This window comes from Lactuca saligna, chromosome 9 (genome assembly GCF_052625555.1).
Source record: "Lactuca saligna cultivar CGN05327 chromosome 9, ASM5262555v1, whole genome shotgun sequence".
Lineage (NCBI taxonomy): Eukaryota > Viridiplantae > Streptophyta > Magnoliopsida > Asterales > Asteraceae > Lactuca > Lactuca saligna.
Genome location: NC_136425.1, coordinates 178,140,695 through 178,157,526, shown reverse-complemented (window position 1 = coordinate 178,157,526; position 16,832 = coordinate 178,140,695). Strand labels below are relative to the sequence as shown.

The 16,832-nt window shown below is 37.8% G+C and overlaps 1 protein-coding gene across 1 annotated transcript; it reads left to right on the top strand.

Moving 5' to 3' along the window:
• The first annotated feature begins 674 nt into the window (after positions 1–674).
• LOC145018581 (uncharacterized) lies at positions 675–1,389 on the top strand. The gene is made up of 2 exons (XM_078976459.1): positions 675–1,101; positions 1,192–1,389. The coding sequence occupies exons 1-2, from the start codon at positions 699–701 to the stop codon at positions 1,308–1,310; spliced, it is 522 nt and encodes a 173-aa protein (XP_078832585.1). The 5' UTR covers positions 675–698; the 3' UTR covers positions 1,311–1,389.
• The last annotated feature ends 15,443 nt before the right edge of the window (positions 1,390–16,832 follow it).

Here is a 16,832-nt window from a genome sequence, read left to right as displayed (position 1 = left end):
TTAGACTTTCTCTCCAGCTTAAATGTTCGCTCCCCTCCAATTCTCACTACCGGGGGGGGGGGGGGGGGGGGGGGGGGCTATTAGTGGGTCTCGATTTATTAGACATACTGACATTACTGTTTTGTATAGCAGTGTAGATTATATTGGTCCATTGTGTGAGACGCTTTATTGTATTTTTTGTATATATAGGTTATCAATGAATGAGAAGGGTTTTACAGAAAACTTATCGAGTTTTTTTTTTTTTTTTTTTTTTTTTTTTTTTTTTAAGACAGACATTGTATGGATTATATTGGCCCATTGTGTGAGGCCTTTATTGTATTTTTTTGAATATATAGTTTATAAACGAATGAGAAGGGTTTTACAGGAAAACTTATTCAATTATGAAGTTTGACAATAAATAACCATCCAAATAAATAAGATTAAACTGAATAAAAACTTAAATATAAAAATAAATATGAGAAAGTTCCATATGTTATAAAATATAAATGGTATTAGCTAGGAAGCCCAAAACAAAAGGTGGGCCCACATTGTAACTACGATATTGACCCCACTGGACCGAATCTATGTTCGTCAGTATCGTATCAAGACTTGAACCCTTCAATGGACCCCACATAACCTTCTTTATATACCCTTGCTTCTGTCCTCCTCTCCTTCAGTCCCCACCCGATATTCCTCCGACGCCGCAGACGGTGTTGCTCATGGCTGACTCGAAGAAATACTGTCCGATTCTATACAAGAATCTCTCATGGTCACCCGAAATCCAACGCAGAACAGAATGGAGGAGGTTGAAGGCCCAGCAGCGCCGCCGTTTCCGCCGCAGCAAGAGCCTTGATGCTTCTTCTGATAATTCTGACATTACTGACGATGATATCAAGGAGCTCACAGCTTGCTTCGAGTTGGGTTTTGGATTCGATACGTCTAACGACATGGATCCAAAACTAACACAAGCATTTCCTGCACTTGAGTTGTACGCCGCCGTTAATCGGCAGTTTAACAACCGGAATCTGTCGAGAACTTCGTCTACTAACTCCGATTCTTCTTCTTCTTCTTCTTCTTCTTCTTCTAACTCCAATGCATCTTCAAGTCTCATTGTGGATCCAAGTAAGAAACTCTGAATTCCGATTAATTATATGTAAAATAGTTCATCTGAGTCTTGTTTTGAAAGTTTTTTTTATCTGAATTATATTATAGGCGATGATCCGGAGAAGGTGAAGATGAGATTAAGGCGGTGGGCGCAAGTGGTTGCTTGCTCGATTCATCATGCTTCTAGACAACCTAAAACAGAAGTGGCAGAATATACATCAGAATAGTTAGTTCAGTTGTATATGACTGTTTATGTTTAGTTGTTACAGTTTATGACTTCTTAATGAAAGTGAACAGAAACTTAGGGTTTAGCGAAAGAAAAGGAATCAACATCAAATTCTGTAAATCTTAATTTAAAGTAATCATCCCAAATCTTTCTGTTATTAATGCAGTTTTTCTTGTTAATCTTGTTTTCTTTTATTTTATTATTGTTATCTTTTGAATTTGTTTTTTGATCGAATATATGAACATATATTAGCATGAAATATCCAAATCTAAGCACGCAAAGCGTTAATTTTTACTTGCACTTTTTCGCAATAGAAGGCGAAAACAATGGATTTGTTAGATATTTTGGTTCATTGAAAAGGTTAATTTAATATCAACTAAATCTTCTATAGTTTTAGCCAACAGCCTTCAAATAAAGGTTATATTATACATACATCTATCTTGCAAAACTGACATAAACTCTTCGATTAGGGTTTTTTTTTTTTTTTTTTTTAAATGATCTAATGAATCAAAGTACGTATACATACTTACATAGTTGCATACATACATGAGCATTCATACATATATGAATTATATATGCTTTAGTCGTATTTCATTTGAAGATGAGCAAAACAAGGGATAACTTAATTCTTATGTTTGTAACAACTTTAGTTAACTCTTTACACACGAAAATGTCTAGTATTTCTTCTAAAAGCGACGAAAACAATGAGGATTATTTACACCATTTGATTTAGAAAACTACAAAAGTTTTTAATGTATAGCTCAAACGTCATAAAGCTAAAATTTCGCTTTTTCTATAGATCATGTTGATTAAAAGTTTGCTCTTTCCCCATGTTTAGTTTTTCTTACACATAGGTATCTGGTAGCAATATCTTACCATACAATATTAATGAGCGTATATACACAAACAAATAAAATCTATGCATGCTTAAGTTTGAACTAATCTAGGGTTGCTTCTTCACGTAAATATCGATATTAAGGTGAGTACGGAAAAACATTGTCATTAAATGCTTTGTATATTAGAGTCGTGACCCTTAGGGCACACATCATTACCACATCAACATATCACTTTTTATTCAACAATACTCTTTAACATCCACACTCCATTAAACCCTACAAAGTTTAACAGATTTCTATATTTGGGTTGATTCAATTGAAAAAAAAAAAATTAAATCCATTGAACCACTCAATGATCATACAACTCTCTCATTCAACTCTCCTTCATGTCATCACTCATACTCCATTAAACTTATATTCAATCCTAGTTATCATCTATTCAACTCTTATTAAACCCCCATTGTGGATGCTCTTAGTTCATCTAAAAGCGGCGAACTAAATGCGCTTGTTAAATATATTATACTTACCAAAAGAGGCCTAAATGGAACTCTAGTTGGTGGTTTATGATCTCAAATCTTTGAATATACCTCCATGACGAGAGTTTATTGGTTGATACGTAAAATTCCATAAAAGATGTTAAATTTTGAAACTTAATATATATATATATATATATATATATATATATATATATATATATATATGTGGGTCAGAGGGTTTAAATTATCAATTTTTAAGTCTAAATACAGAGTTATAAAATAGCATATATGACTCTATTGTTACATATGTATATTGTCACACCCTCGGCCGAAGCGGCGGAACATATGGGGTTGTGCGACTTAGTTCATAGATCTCATGCAATTTGGATATATAACACAAGTACAGCGATAAACAAAACAACAATTGTATTCCATTTTGAAGTTTGAATACAAGGTTATATATAGATAATAATAGAGTATATAAATTGTCTTAAACATGTGATATAACAAAAGCTAGAAAACTAGGTTGCCTGAAATCCATGACTATTTTGTCATGTGAAATGTTTGTTTAGTGTTCTCTTGAGAATACATATAGTTTGAAGGGTCAACACAAGGTTAATGAGAGTTATAGGTTTCTGATAATGTTGTAACGATAAATTTAAAATGTTCAAAAAGTATTTTCTACAAGTATATGTAACATCCCAAAAATTCGAACAATTTTAAACTTCTCAAAACAATTCTTTTACTAATAAAATGTTTACAAAAATAGTGTTCTCAAAACATTATTTGAAAATGAGTGCCTCCCAAGATCAATGATGAAAAATTAGGATGTGTATGGTCCTACCTTCGCCTTGCCACGTATCTCTAAAACACCTGAAACCACAAACCAAAAACTATAAGCACAAGCTTAGTGGGTTCCCCTAAAATACCATACACAAACAGATAACATATACCAATAAATATTATGCATACAGAGCCTTCAACATGACTGGAACGCCCCCACCGACCTTCAATCCATCTAGTACGCCTATAGAGCCATTAGTCTGACTGGAACTCCCCACCGGCCTACAGTCTATCTGGTACGCTCACAGAACCTTCAGCATGACTGGTACGCCTCATTGGGTCTTCAGCCTATCTGGAATGTTCTCCGGGCCTTCGGTCTAACTGGTACACCTTACTGGCCTTCAGTCTATTTGGGATGCCCTGGGTCTATTGACCTTCAGCACAATGAAGGACCGCCTCAACTCAACTACACACAACATGTCAACATATTCATACCCAAAACACATATAAGCCCAGTAATTCATAACAAAATATTGATATAACATTTACGGGTTTGTTGACTAACAACACAAAGCAGTGCAGTCTCAACCTACCCACACTACGACAACATATACACATCTAATCATATAACTAGTCAACAAAACAATCAGATAGATCTATAGAGCACTAAGCATATCATCCTATCTACCTAGATACAGATCTAACAGATCACTAAAATACTCAATCAAACGATAATATGGATAATAATCCAAAGGGTCAGCCTTGGTGCCTTCCACTTGTAAGTATAGTGAGGAAAAATTATCTCGTACTCCTGAATTACAAAGACGATCCTGGGCTGCTGGCTGATTGATCCCCAAACTGTTAATATCAAGACAACACCCCATCATCAGCTAATCCCATGAATAATCCATGACTGCAGATCTACTAAAATCTACACGCTATCAAATACTACAAATGACATCCCATTAACGTCTAGCTACTGATTCACACTATGAGTCCAAATTAGGGTAAAAGATCTTTATACCCTTCCTCAAGCTTGGCCCAAAGCCAAAGGCCAAACTAGATGACCAAAGGCCAAAAAGATATCCAAAACCAAAATAGCACCACAAGGCCCAATAAGGCCTAAATATCCAAATTGGACCCAAAACCATCATGGAGCTATCCTGAGAAGGCCTGCTATCCAAAAGTCCCAAATCTCCAATGGTTAACCCTAGTCCACTTTTGGTCAATGGTCAAATGTCCAAAAAGTCAACCACTCAAAGAAACCCCACCTAACCGAGTACGCCTGGCATACTCAGCTGGTACACCGAACATACACCCTCAGGGGCTAGTATATGCAGCGTACTAGATGAGTATGCCCAACATACTCCTCTGAATCCCAACTTCACCAAAAAGCACTTAATCACTTAATCCCTTGCTCAAAACTCTCAGATCTGATTCCTATATATATAACTTATCACGTAAAGTTGGGAACTTTACTTACATGCATGGCTTAATAGGGTTCTAGAACTCAAAATACCTTAATGAAAGATCTTAACGCATGCATGAGTCCAAATGAACCATAAAGATCATATTTTTATGCCTTGGGACTTTTAAAATGTCTAGATCTACAAGATCAAGCCTCTGAAACAACCCAAGCTCACAAGGACCAACCAAGAGGGAGTAAAATGATCATAAACAACCAAAAGAGGATCCATCCAAAGAGATGACAAGATCAAAGCTTTTTACCTTCAATAGATTTCAAAAGATGAGAAACTTCTGGATCTACAAGCTCTTGTCCAAGAAATGAATCTTCAACTCTCTTCTTCTCTTAGACAAACCATCAAAATCCTCTTCCAAGCTCCATAACTCATTTATGACACTTCAGGATTTCAACGTATACTAAAGGGGATGGAGGCTGACTTTAAAAGACCCAAAGGGAGGTTATAATGATGTTTATATAGGGTAAGAACCCCAAAATCAGGGTTTGGCTCTAAAGGGAGTACTCCCTGACTACCCCTTAGTACGCCTGATGTACAATTGGACCACCGACGATCACTCAACCCAGTACACCCCGTGTACACATCTAGTACACCTCACATACTATATGACCCACCAAGTCTCAGAAATTTACTAGACCTTATCTCCTTCATCCTAAGTCTGTTTCCAACGAACTTTATATCCACAGAAAGGTGACGAGAATCCCTACACTTCTAACAACTCACATTAGCCTTAAAACTCCTCGGTCAAAAATCCAAAATTCATAAAGGCCCAAACTGCCAAATTATGATTATACCCTTGGGCCTTCGAAATACCATCAAACACTTAGATCACTTAAACTCTAACCCATACATCCAAAAAGGGCCAAATCCTTTCTGACCCAAGGCCCTAAACCATATGATAAATGATGATCGGGGCGCAACCCCGAATAATGAAACCATTGGAAACTGGGTGTTACAAAGTAAATCTATACTTATAAATGAGGTTCTACAAAACTTTTTAGAGATACATTTAAATCCAAAAAATTATATTATTTGCAAGTAATTCCATATTTAAAAGGTTTTGTAGAGAAGGAGAGATAAACCATAAGTAAATCCACACATAAAATGTTTTTAGAGATAGAGGGAGTGAGAGAGAGAGAGAGAGAGAGATAGAGAAACAAAATCTATGGTTTGTAGAGAGAGAAACCAAATCCATGGTTTGTAGAGAGAGAAACTAAATCCATGATTTCTAGAGAAAGAGAGAGAGAGAGAGAGAGAGAGAGAGAGAGAATTAATGTTTATAGTGAGTCCTATAACCGAGCCATGTGATGGAAGTACCCCTACAATGCTTTATCGGATGTCATAGAAATGACTGAAGAGAGTAATAACCCGCTTCGACTTGATCGTCATGGTGGTAGCTAGCAACCACAGATGAGGGTGTCAACTCGTATAGATCTATACATACGTATCTCGCCATGAGGATTAATAGTTATAGTGTTATGGGTATACTAAGTGTTTGTCCTTAGGTAATGAATAGCGTCTCACTATAAAAGTCATTAACTAATGTACACGAATAACTCGCCCTATCTTATATGTGGATAAGCATATGGAGCATAATGATCGAGAGTGAATAGCCCTAAATTATATGCATATAAGTCACTTAGGCAAAATGATTTACGTTGAATAGAGTTTTACTATAAAAGTTGAGTATGTTCGATAAGTATATATGTAAGAGTGTATGTCACACCCCCGATGGAGGCGGCAGAACATGCTAGGCTGTGCGAATAAGTTCATGTATCAAAAGTAATTAAATATATAGTACAAGTACAACGATAAACAAAAAAACATTTGTATTCCATCATTAAGTTTAAGTACAGGGTTCTTACAAATAATAATAGTACATGAATTTGTCTTAACAAGTAGGCATACATAACAAAAACTAGTAAACTAGATTGCTTGAAATCCATGATTATCCATCGTCTGAATGATTGATTTACTGATTCCTTAACAATACATGTAGTTCTGAGGGTCAACACAATGTTGGTGAGAGTTATATGTCTTCTGCTAAAATGAGTATGATACTTCTAAAAAGTCTAAAAAGTATTTCCTTTATAAGTATAACCATACTTAAAACAGTGTTTGTAAATAAGCTTTGAAAACCATAATGTATCTTTGCATATGTAATCCATACTTAAAATAGTTTTTAAATAAACAAGCCTATGGTTTGTAATAAGAGAGAGAGAGAGAAAGAGAGAAAGAGGGAGAGAGAAAAAGAGAGAGAAAGAGAGAGAGAGAGAGAGAGAGAGAGATTCTAGTTAATGTTTATAGTGAGTCCTATAACCAAGTGTAACATCCCAAAAATAAGACCCGAAAGTTTTTCATTTTTAAATTAATAAAATAGTAAACGATATCATTATCATAAAAGCAATGTAAACAAAATGTATCAATACATCATCATTAATAGAGTAAATCACAAAATGTGGAATCGAGTGGTGTGTGCTCTACAATCATCCCAGGCTCTTCCATTTGGAACCAGAAGTAACATAAACTAAAAACCGTAAGCACAAAGCTTAGTGAGTTCCCCAACATACAACATACCATACATAAATAAACACATAACGGGCCCTGCCAAATGGGTGTAACGGGCGTTTTCCACACTCGCATAACAGGCCATACCCAAACTCTCATATTGGGCCCCGCCCACTGAGTATAGCGGGCCTCGCCCAAACTCGCATAACGGGCCCTGCTAGACATAGAAATCACATAAGCATAACACATACAAGAGTCACACAGACATCTAGTATCCTAGCATAATTGATCGTGGGCCTGCATTGGTGCCTTAGACTCGCTAAAGATGGTGAGGAAAATCACCTCATATTGCTGAGTCTCACGGAAAAATCTCTGGCTATTAGCTCGCTAATTTCCCACGCTATCAGAAAATAACATCCAATTAGTATTTGGATCCCGACTCACACTAAGAGTCCCAACTTAGGGTAAAAGTACTTTTTACCCTTTCCCTAACTTGGCCCAAGGTCCAAAAAGCCTAAATTCCAAAATAATTACCAAAAGCCCAATTATGGCCAGATTTTCCAAATTAGGATCAAACCCCTTTCACGTGCCTTCAACCAAAGAGTAAACTAAAATATCAATAGCCCAAAAAGAGAATTTGGTGGCCCAACAAGTTCCAAGACATCAAAATCCCAACATGGTCCAATACTGAGAAGCCCACATGTTGAAGCCCATCTATTGAGTACGCACGACGTACTTAGCTCTTACGCCAAGCATACTCGCTTTATGGATTGTATACGCGGTGTTCCAACTTGTACGCCCAACTTGGCCAAATTTCTTCATTCAACACTTATTCAGTTATGACTTCGAAACAAATATCTGATCTGACTTCCCTAAGGTAGTTTATCACGTAAAGTTGCCGACTTTACGCACATTCATGGCTTAATGGGGCTCTAAAGCTCAAAAGATTCTAACAAATGACTTAACACATGCCTGAGGTAAAGACCACCATAAGGTTTACACCTTTAAGCTTGAGGAATCCTTATTATATTTGGATCTAAAAGGCTAAACTCCAAAAACGACCTTAGCTCACAAGAGCCAACCAAACGGGACCAAAATAGCCAAAACAAGCCAATGAATTGATATAAGAAATGAGTTGACAAGCTTTGAAATTTATACCGCAGATGCCATGAAATAGAGATGCTAAAGTTGGATCTCAAAGCTCTTCAACAAAGGATGAGTCTTCAACCTTCTCCTTCCTCTTTAAAATGCACAAAACACACCAAAAATGCTTCACAAGAGCTCCAAGGGCAACAAATAAAGCTAAGGGACGAAATTAGCATTTTTAAGGGTAAGGAGGCTGAGTACACATGTCCAAAAGAGGCTATCACATGCATTATATAGGGTGCAAACCCAAAAGTTAGGGTTTCAAGTCTACCAACGTACGCCATGCATACTCTAATGAGTTTTATACAAAAGATCATTCCTACGTGCTCATACAAAACCGTAAAGCTCTGATCTAGGTTTCTCTATTGTACATGCAATTCATCCAAGACTTTGAAACCCAAATCTAGCATACATGGAAACCGAAATCTATATTAAAATAGGTTAGATGTTACCTTTCAATGGTTGCAAGAATCCTTTGCTTTTCAAGAAGTTTAGTGTCACAAGTGTAACACCTCTAATGGCTCACAAACATCACAAGCAAGAGAATGATCTAGAGGATAGAGGATGAGAGGAAAAAATTGGCACTAGGGTTCTAAGGGATCAAGTAGCCGATTTTCTAAGCCCTAGGGGTCTTTAAATACTTTAGCTTCTAGGGTTTCAGTCAAAACCCTAATAGGATGACTTAGGCCCTAAGTAACTTTGAGAATTATCTGGAATAAGGCCTCTATGGCCGAAATTAAGATGGAATCCTCTTAATATCGTCCATGCCTCTAATCCATAAGGATTCTCATCCCAATATTCAACTATCACACAATTGACCGTTCTAGTCCCCTTTATTTAGTTAATGTTTTTTAGCCACATAACTGATTCTTAATTAATTATTGTCTAATATTAATTAAACTATATGATTTCTCTTTTAATATATTATTAATATAACATATTAATAAACCATAACAACATCTCTCTTCATAAATCATCCTATCAGGCTGCTTTGGTGAAGGCAACCCAAAAGGACCATCCAGAACTGGGTCAAGTACATACCAAATATAGTTACAGGCTTACACACTAATCCAACAGTCTCCCACTTGGATAAGTCTAGTAAGTATAGTGCAAGTACAATCCAAATAGCAATCGTAGCTCTCAAAGACGCTGTCCAACTATAATCTTATTAGTAACCTGTCCTTTAGATAAGGGATCGTATCGTCCTCCATTCTAGATATCTTGCGGAAAATTACATGGAACATAGTCATATTTGTTGTCCAACAGTTTTTTTTCTAGATCTCTGATTTGTCTAGAATAGAAATTTATTGAACACATCAATTCAGTCCTGACCGGGCCCGACACATAAGTGAAACCAAATCATCGAGGGGCCCAGATATCGCTTTTACTCTCTTAGAATAAAAGGAATAGATAAACTTCGAGTTATATGCATTTACCATTCACTAATTAAATTACACACAACAATGTGTTTTATAGCATCAAGTTACTGATGCGTTTACGCATTATCAGTGCACAACCAACTTGCAAATAATAAACCATATATCTAGGTTTTAAGGCCATATGATATTATCGTCTTGAGATCACTCGAGATAAATTCTATGAAGTGATGCCAGCAAGTGCGGGTCTAATCGAATGCTCAAATCTTATTCATAAGCACTCATGAACATTGCAACAAACCTTTGCTACACCTAATACACTTTAGACAATCTACAAACCAATTCATGATAATCTTCTTTCATACCTACTCCTAAAGTATGAGCGACTATGGAACGTTCGAATAATATTATTAATTAGAAAGTCAAAATGTGCAAAGTGAAAATAGGCAAATAATCAACATAAGACAGTAACTTCACTTATAAATAATACTCTTTTATTTAATCATCAAATGTTAATTACATTTATCTATTCCACGTTTCTAAGCTATCTAATCTAAATTAATATCGTCCTTCAGCCCAATGTTCTTAGCATACTATAAGTACTTAACCTTACTCAGTCCCTTCGTAAGCGGATCTGTTGGGTTATCCTCTGACAATACCCTCTTCACTACAAGGAGCCCCTCTTCCACCCAATGTCGAATAAAATGATATTTCCTGTCGATATGTTGAGATCTTCCATGATCCCTTGGTTCCTTGGTCAAGGAAACTGATCCTTCATTATCACATAAAATCAACATAGGTTCTTTTATGGTTGGCACAACTCCAAGGTCTCCGATGAAGTTCTTCAACCATATGGCCTCCTTTGATGCTTCTCTCGATGCTATGTACTCTGATTCACACGTTAAATCATCTACGGTCTCTTTCTTGGAACTTTTCCAAGTCACTGCTCCTCCATTTAGGGTAAAGACCCAACTCGAGTGAGAATGATAGTTGTCTTGGTCGGTCTGAAAGCTAGCGTAATTGTACCTTCGCACCTTTAAGTCATCACTCACACCAAGGACTAGAAACCATTCCTTGGTCCTTCGAAGGTACCTAAGAATATTCTTGACTGCGGTCCAATGTGCTTTGCGAGGGTTCCCTTGATATCTGCTGACTAAGCTTGAAGCAAAGGTCACATTAGGGCGAGTACAAGTCATCGCATACATGATCAAGCCAACTGCGGAAGTGTAAGCTAATCGGCTCATCTCTGCTATCTTGACTTCGGTACTCGGGATTTGAGTCTTACTTAACTTGGCATTATTTTGGATTGGTAAATCCCCTTTTGTTGGAATTCTCCATACTAAAATGTTTTAGTACCTTGTCCAAGTAAGTGTTTTGACTAAGTCCTATTAGCCTTTTACTCCGGTTTCTCACTATCCTTATTCCCAGAATATAGGCAGCCTCTCCGAGGTCCTTCATAGCTAAACACTTCCCAAGACAGGACTTGACTTCCTGTAGCGTCGGGATGTCGTTTCCTATGAGTAGGATGTCATCGATATAAAATACTAAGAAGCTTACTATACTCCTACTATCTTTGACATATACACATGATTCATCCTCACTTCGCAGAAAACCAAACTCTTTGACTTTCTCATTGAAACAATGATTCCTTCTACGAGATGCTTGTTTCAGTCCGTAGATGGACTTCTCAAGATTACACACTCTATTAGGGTACTTCGCATTGACAAAACCCTCTAGTTAACTCATGTAAACATCCTCAGCCAACTTTCCGTTAAGGAAAGCAGTTTGACATCCATCTGCCATATCTCATAGTCATGAAATATAGCAATGGCCAGCATCACCCTAATAAAATTTATCTTCGCAACTGGTGAGAAGGTCTCATCATAGTCAACTCTGGGAGTTTGAGTAAATCCTTCACAAGCAATCACGCCTTATAAGTGTGTACCTTCCCATCTATGTGTTGGAATAGTGTCTAAGGCTATAACTATATTCGGTGGTGCATGGTCCTTTTGGGTTGCCTTCACCATAGCAACTTGAAGGATGATTTGTTAAGAGAGAGTAAATATTATAAGGAATAATATTTAGCTATTTGATTAATATAATTCATAGATTAATTGGTATTAATTTGGTGACTTAAAGAGATTAATTAAATAAGAGGGTATAAACTGTCAATTGTTTGATAGTTAGACTTTAGACTATAAATCCATTAGGATGGACTTTGGACGGTTTCTAAGAGCTTTAGGATAGCTCAAAATAGTCCATAAGGATATCTATGGAATGGATTTGGATAGCCTTAAGTGAAGATTATCCAATTAGGGTTTAGGGTGAAACCCTTAAGGAGTCTAAAGGTATAAATAGGCCCTTGGGGTGTGGAATTCGTGGACAAGCTTTCAGAACCCAAAGAAAGGAACCTCTGGCCAAATTCCATCCCCTCTCCTCTCTCCTAAATCATCTTGCTTGCTATTGGTGTTTGTGAACCATCAGAGGAGTGATAATTGTGACTCTAGAAGCTCCAAGACAAGAAGATCAACAAGGAACTCAAAGGTATGATTCTAGATCTGTATTAATGTTATTGTTTAACCTAATTAGCCATTAGAAGTCTTGGATTCAAAAGCATGTTTGATAGAAAGCCTAGATCCAAGCAATAGGGTTTTGCATGCGCACATAGGAAAGTTCTTATGGCTAAAACCCAACAGTGGTATCAGAGCCTAGATTGGTTTTCTACAAATTGTTGCTTGTATAACTGAAACAAACCTGCAAAATTCGATTTTTTGGTTTTTGAGTCACTGACTCGTCGAGTTCCAAAGTGGACTTGGCGAGTAGGCTTGACTCGGCGAGTCCATTTGTGTACTCGGCGAGTCCAAGCGTCAGGAAAGGCCAGATTCGGGATTTCTTTGTGTTTATCTTATCCAAACTTACCATAAACTAATTAGATCAATATGAATCCGTTTTTTGATAAATATAAGTGTTATATTGATCTAGTTAAAGGTAATTATCAACTAATTAAATATTTAGTTTCTTTATATGATAATTAATTAATTGTTTTAATTATTTTTGGTAATTATCTTCAAAGAAATCAAAGATAAATCAAATAAAGATAATTAAGATATTAATTGTTAATTGAAATTATTTGTTATTTGATCCTCCATGTTTTTAAATGTTTAAAACCTACCCTATAGTTTTGAAATTTAAATTTGTGATTAAAAGCTTTAATTTAGACAACTTAAATTTCAAACCCTAGATTTTGAAAAGTTTAAAATACAACCCTATACTTATATGACATTATTAGAATAATATATATATGTATAACTAAATGCTAGTCTTACCGCTAGTAGGCCTCATTCACGAAGCCGATCTATAAGGTGGGTATAAGGTTGCGGCCTATAAAATGGCGCTTAATGGGTGTACACTCACACCCACCGCTTGCTTGATTGGTGGAGGGTCGTTAGCCGAACGGGTAGGATAGGGCAACCTCATCCTCTCATTAAAAGTATAATAAGAAATACGAAGTAACTAAATTTTTTTTTAAATTTCCCAATCTTAGTTACTTTAGGAAAAGTGAATTGATGCAATTCCATGAAATTACACTTTGCACCTTGCTAAGATGTTAGTGGAGCGTGTGTGGTTTACCGGCACACTAATTGGTTCTAAGCGAAGGTGGCGGAGGGTGATTCCTTGTTTATCATAGTTCGGTGGAGCGTGTGTGGTTTACCGGCACATCGAATAGGTGATCGTAACAATGAAGGCACCATGTAAATTTGCATGGTAATTCACACCCGCTTTGTGATCCTCGGCATCCCAGTCACAAACAAGAGGGGCATACCGAGATTTAAACATGCCATTGAATAGTTCAATGAATCTCATCCGAACCTAGGAATTCTCAAAAACACTTAGGACTAAAAGTTTAAGTTTTGTGATGGAGAATTAGTGAATCGTCATTCACTTACCTTCAATTTATTTGCATGTTGGATTACGACATCCCTTTTCTAGTATGTAAATGTTATTGTTGGATCCTAGCCCTAATTTTTCTTATTGGGTGATAATTAGGGATTCTTGTTCTAATCTATCTTTGTCCTTTCTATAGATGTCAAACGCAAACAACGCTGCTGCTAGTTCTTTCACGTTGATGAGCCTTTGCCAAAAGGTCACCTTCGATGGAACGAACTTTGGCGAATGGATAAGATACATTCGCACCATTGCTCGCTATGAGGATAAAGAGTATGTCCTCGACGAGAAGCTCGAGAAAATCAACCCCGAAATTGCTACTCCCGCTGAAATCACCGCCTTTGAAACCCATGAGCGAGATGCGACGAAAGTACATTGCATCATGATCGCCACCATGAACTCCGAGTTCCAAAAGTCCTACGAGGACATGTATCCATACGAGATGCATCAAGACTTGTTGGAGAGGTACCACCAAAACGCGAGACAAGAGCGTTACGAGATCTTCACCAACATGATTTCCGCTAAGATGGGTCATGGAGAATCTCTTACCGTGCACTTGCAAAAGATGCAAAGGTATGTCGACCGCCTTCGCAAGTTAAACGTTGACTTCGGCGAAGACTTGGCGATCGACATGGTGCTTCACTCTTTGCCTCCGATGTACAATCAATTTAGGATGACCTACCACATGAACAAAGAGGAGGTCACTCTAAGTAAGCTCCAAGGTCTCTTGAGGGTTGCTGAGATCAATTTCAAGGACAAGTCTGTTGCACCAACTCCCAATCCGTCTGCTGCTCCTGTCTTGGCAATTGGTCAAGGGAAGGGAAAGAAGAGGAAAGCTTCTTCAAATAACTATCGAAAGGTGAAAGCCCGAGATGGTTCCTCTTCTAGTGGGACAAAAGTTGATCCCTCTAAGCCCTGCTCTAACGCGAAGGAGGCAGAGTGCCACCACTGCCACAAGATAGGACATTGGAAGCGAAGCTGCCCGGACTACCTGCAAGCCATCAAGGAAGGAAAGATCAAGCCATCTTTCGCAGGTATATATGCAATAAAATATAACGATTCTAATCATGCTATTTCTTGGGTTCTTGACACCGGTTGTGGTTATCACATTTGTTCTAATGTGCAGGGACTAAAAGGAAGTAGGGATGTGGAGCAAGGAAGGATCAATCTAATCATGGGGAACAGAAGATCGTCGCCTGTGACCAAGATTGGAGTGTATTCTTTGGTGCTCAAGAATAGTTTAGTTTTAAATTTGAACAATTGTTGCTATTCGCCAGAAATGGCTAGAAACATCATTTCATTTCATGGTTTGTATAGACAAGGTTTTAGATTTTCTTTTAATAATGAGAATGGTTCTATTTTGGCTTATCTAAATGGTGTCTTTTACTTTGAAGCTATACCATGTAATGGAATATATGAAACTGTTATGATTGTTGATAACTTAGGAAATGATGTTTTGAATATTGATTCTTCCACTAGTATGGATAAAGCATCTTTGTGGCATTGTCGTCTTGGACATGTCAACAAGAAACGCATAGCCCAACTCCAAAAGGATGGAGTGTTGGAGTCATTCGACCTTAGGGAAGATGACACATGCGAATCTTGTTTACTTGGAAAGATGACTAAGTCACCCTTCACGAGCACTTGTGAAAGGGGTGAGGGACTATTAGACCTAATACATACCGATGTATGTGGACCTTTTAGATCAACCACGAAGGATGGGAACCGCTTCTATGTGACCTTTACCGATGATTATAGTAGATATGGGTATATCTATTTAATCAAGCAAAAGTCAGAAACCTTTGAAAAGTTCAAAGAGTTCAAGAATGAAGTGGAGAATCAATTGGGCAGGAAAATCAAGATGCTTCGATCCGATCGAGGAGGAGAGTACCTAAGTCTTGAATTCCACGATTATCTCAAGGAGTGTGGAATAGTTTCGCAATTGACGCCTCCTAGGACACCACAATTGAATGGTGTGGCAGAAAGGCGTAATCGAACCTTATTGGATATGGTTCGATCTATGATGAGTCGTGCTTCACTACCTATCTTCTTTTGGGGGTATGCCTTAGAGACTGCCGCCCATATCCTTAACCGAGTCCCTACTAAGAAGGTTGCCAAAACACCTCACGAGATGTGGACGGGGAAAGCTCCCTCGTTGGCACATATCAAGGTTTGGGGTTGCGAGGCTTTCGTAAGACGAGATACTCACGACAAGCTTGAACCTCGAAGTGAGCGATGTATTTTCATCGGCTAACCGCAAACTTCCTTTGGATATCTCTTCTATAGACCGAAAGATAATGTTATCTTTGTTGTGAGGAGAGGAGTTTTCCGAGAGCGAGAACTCATAAGCCAAGGAGACAGTGGGAGGCAAATCGAACTTGAAGAGATTCAAGAATCGATAGATGAAGGAACCTCTACCGCTGGCGTTCAACCCGAGGAGGAAACTCCGGTTGAACCGATTGACGAATCCTTACCTCTTAGACGTTCCGATAGATTTAGAGTTCAACCCCAGTTTTATGGTTTTCATATTACTACCGAAGGGGACACGTATATTAGTGATGGTACACTAATAAATCTTGATGAACCTAATAGCTATAAGGAAGCCATGGCAGGCCCGGAGTCTGCGAAATGGAAAGAGGCGATGGATAGCGAGATCCAATCCATGTACGATAACCAAGTTTCGAATTTGGTTGATTACGTGCCCGAACGTAAGACCGTAGGGTGCAAGTGGATCTTCAAGAAGAAGACCGACGTGGATGGGAACGTACACACATACAAAGCGCGATTGGTTGCGAAGGGCTTTACTCAAACTCCCAGAGTTGACTATGATGAGACCTTCTCGCCAGTTGCGAAGATTAAATCTATTAGAGTGATGCTAGCAATTGCCGCATTTCATGATTATGAGATTTGGCAAATGGATGTCAAGACCGCTTTCCTTAACGGAAAGTTGGCTGAGGATGTTTACATGGCTC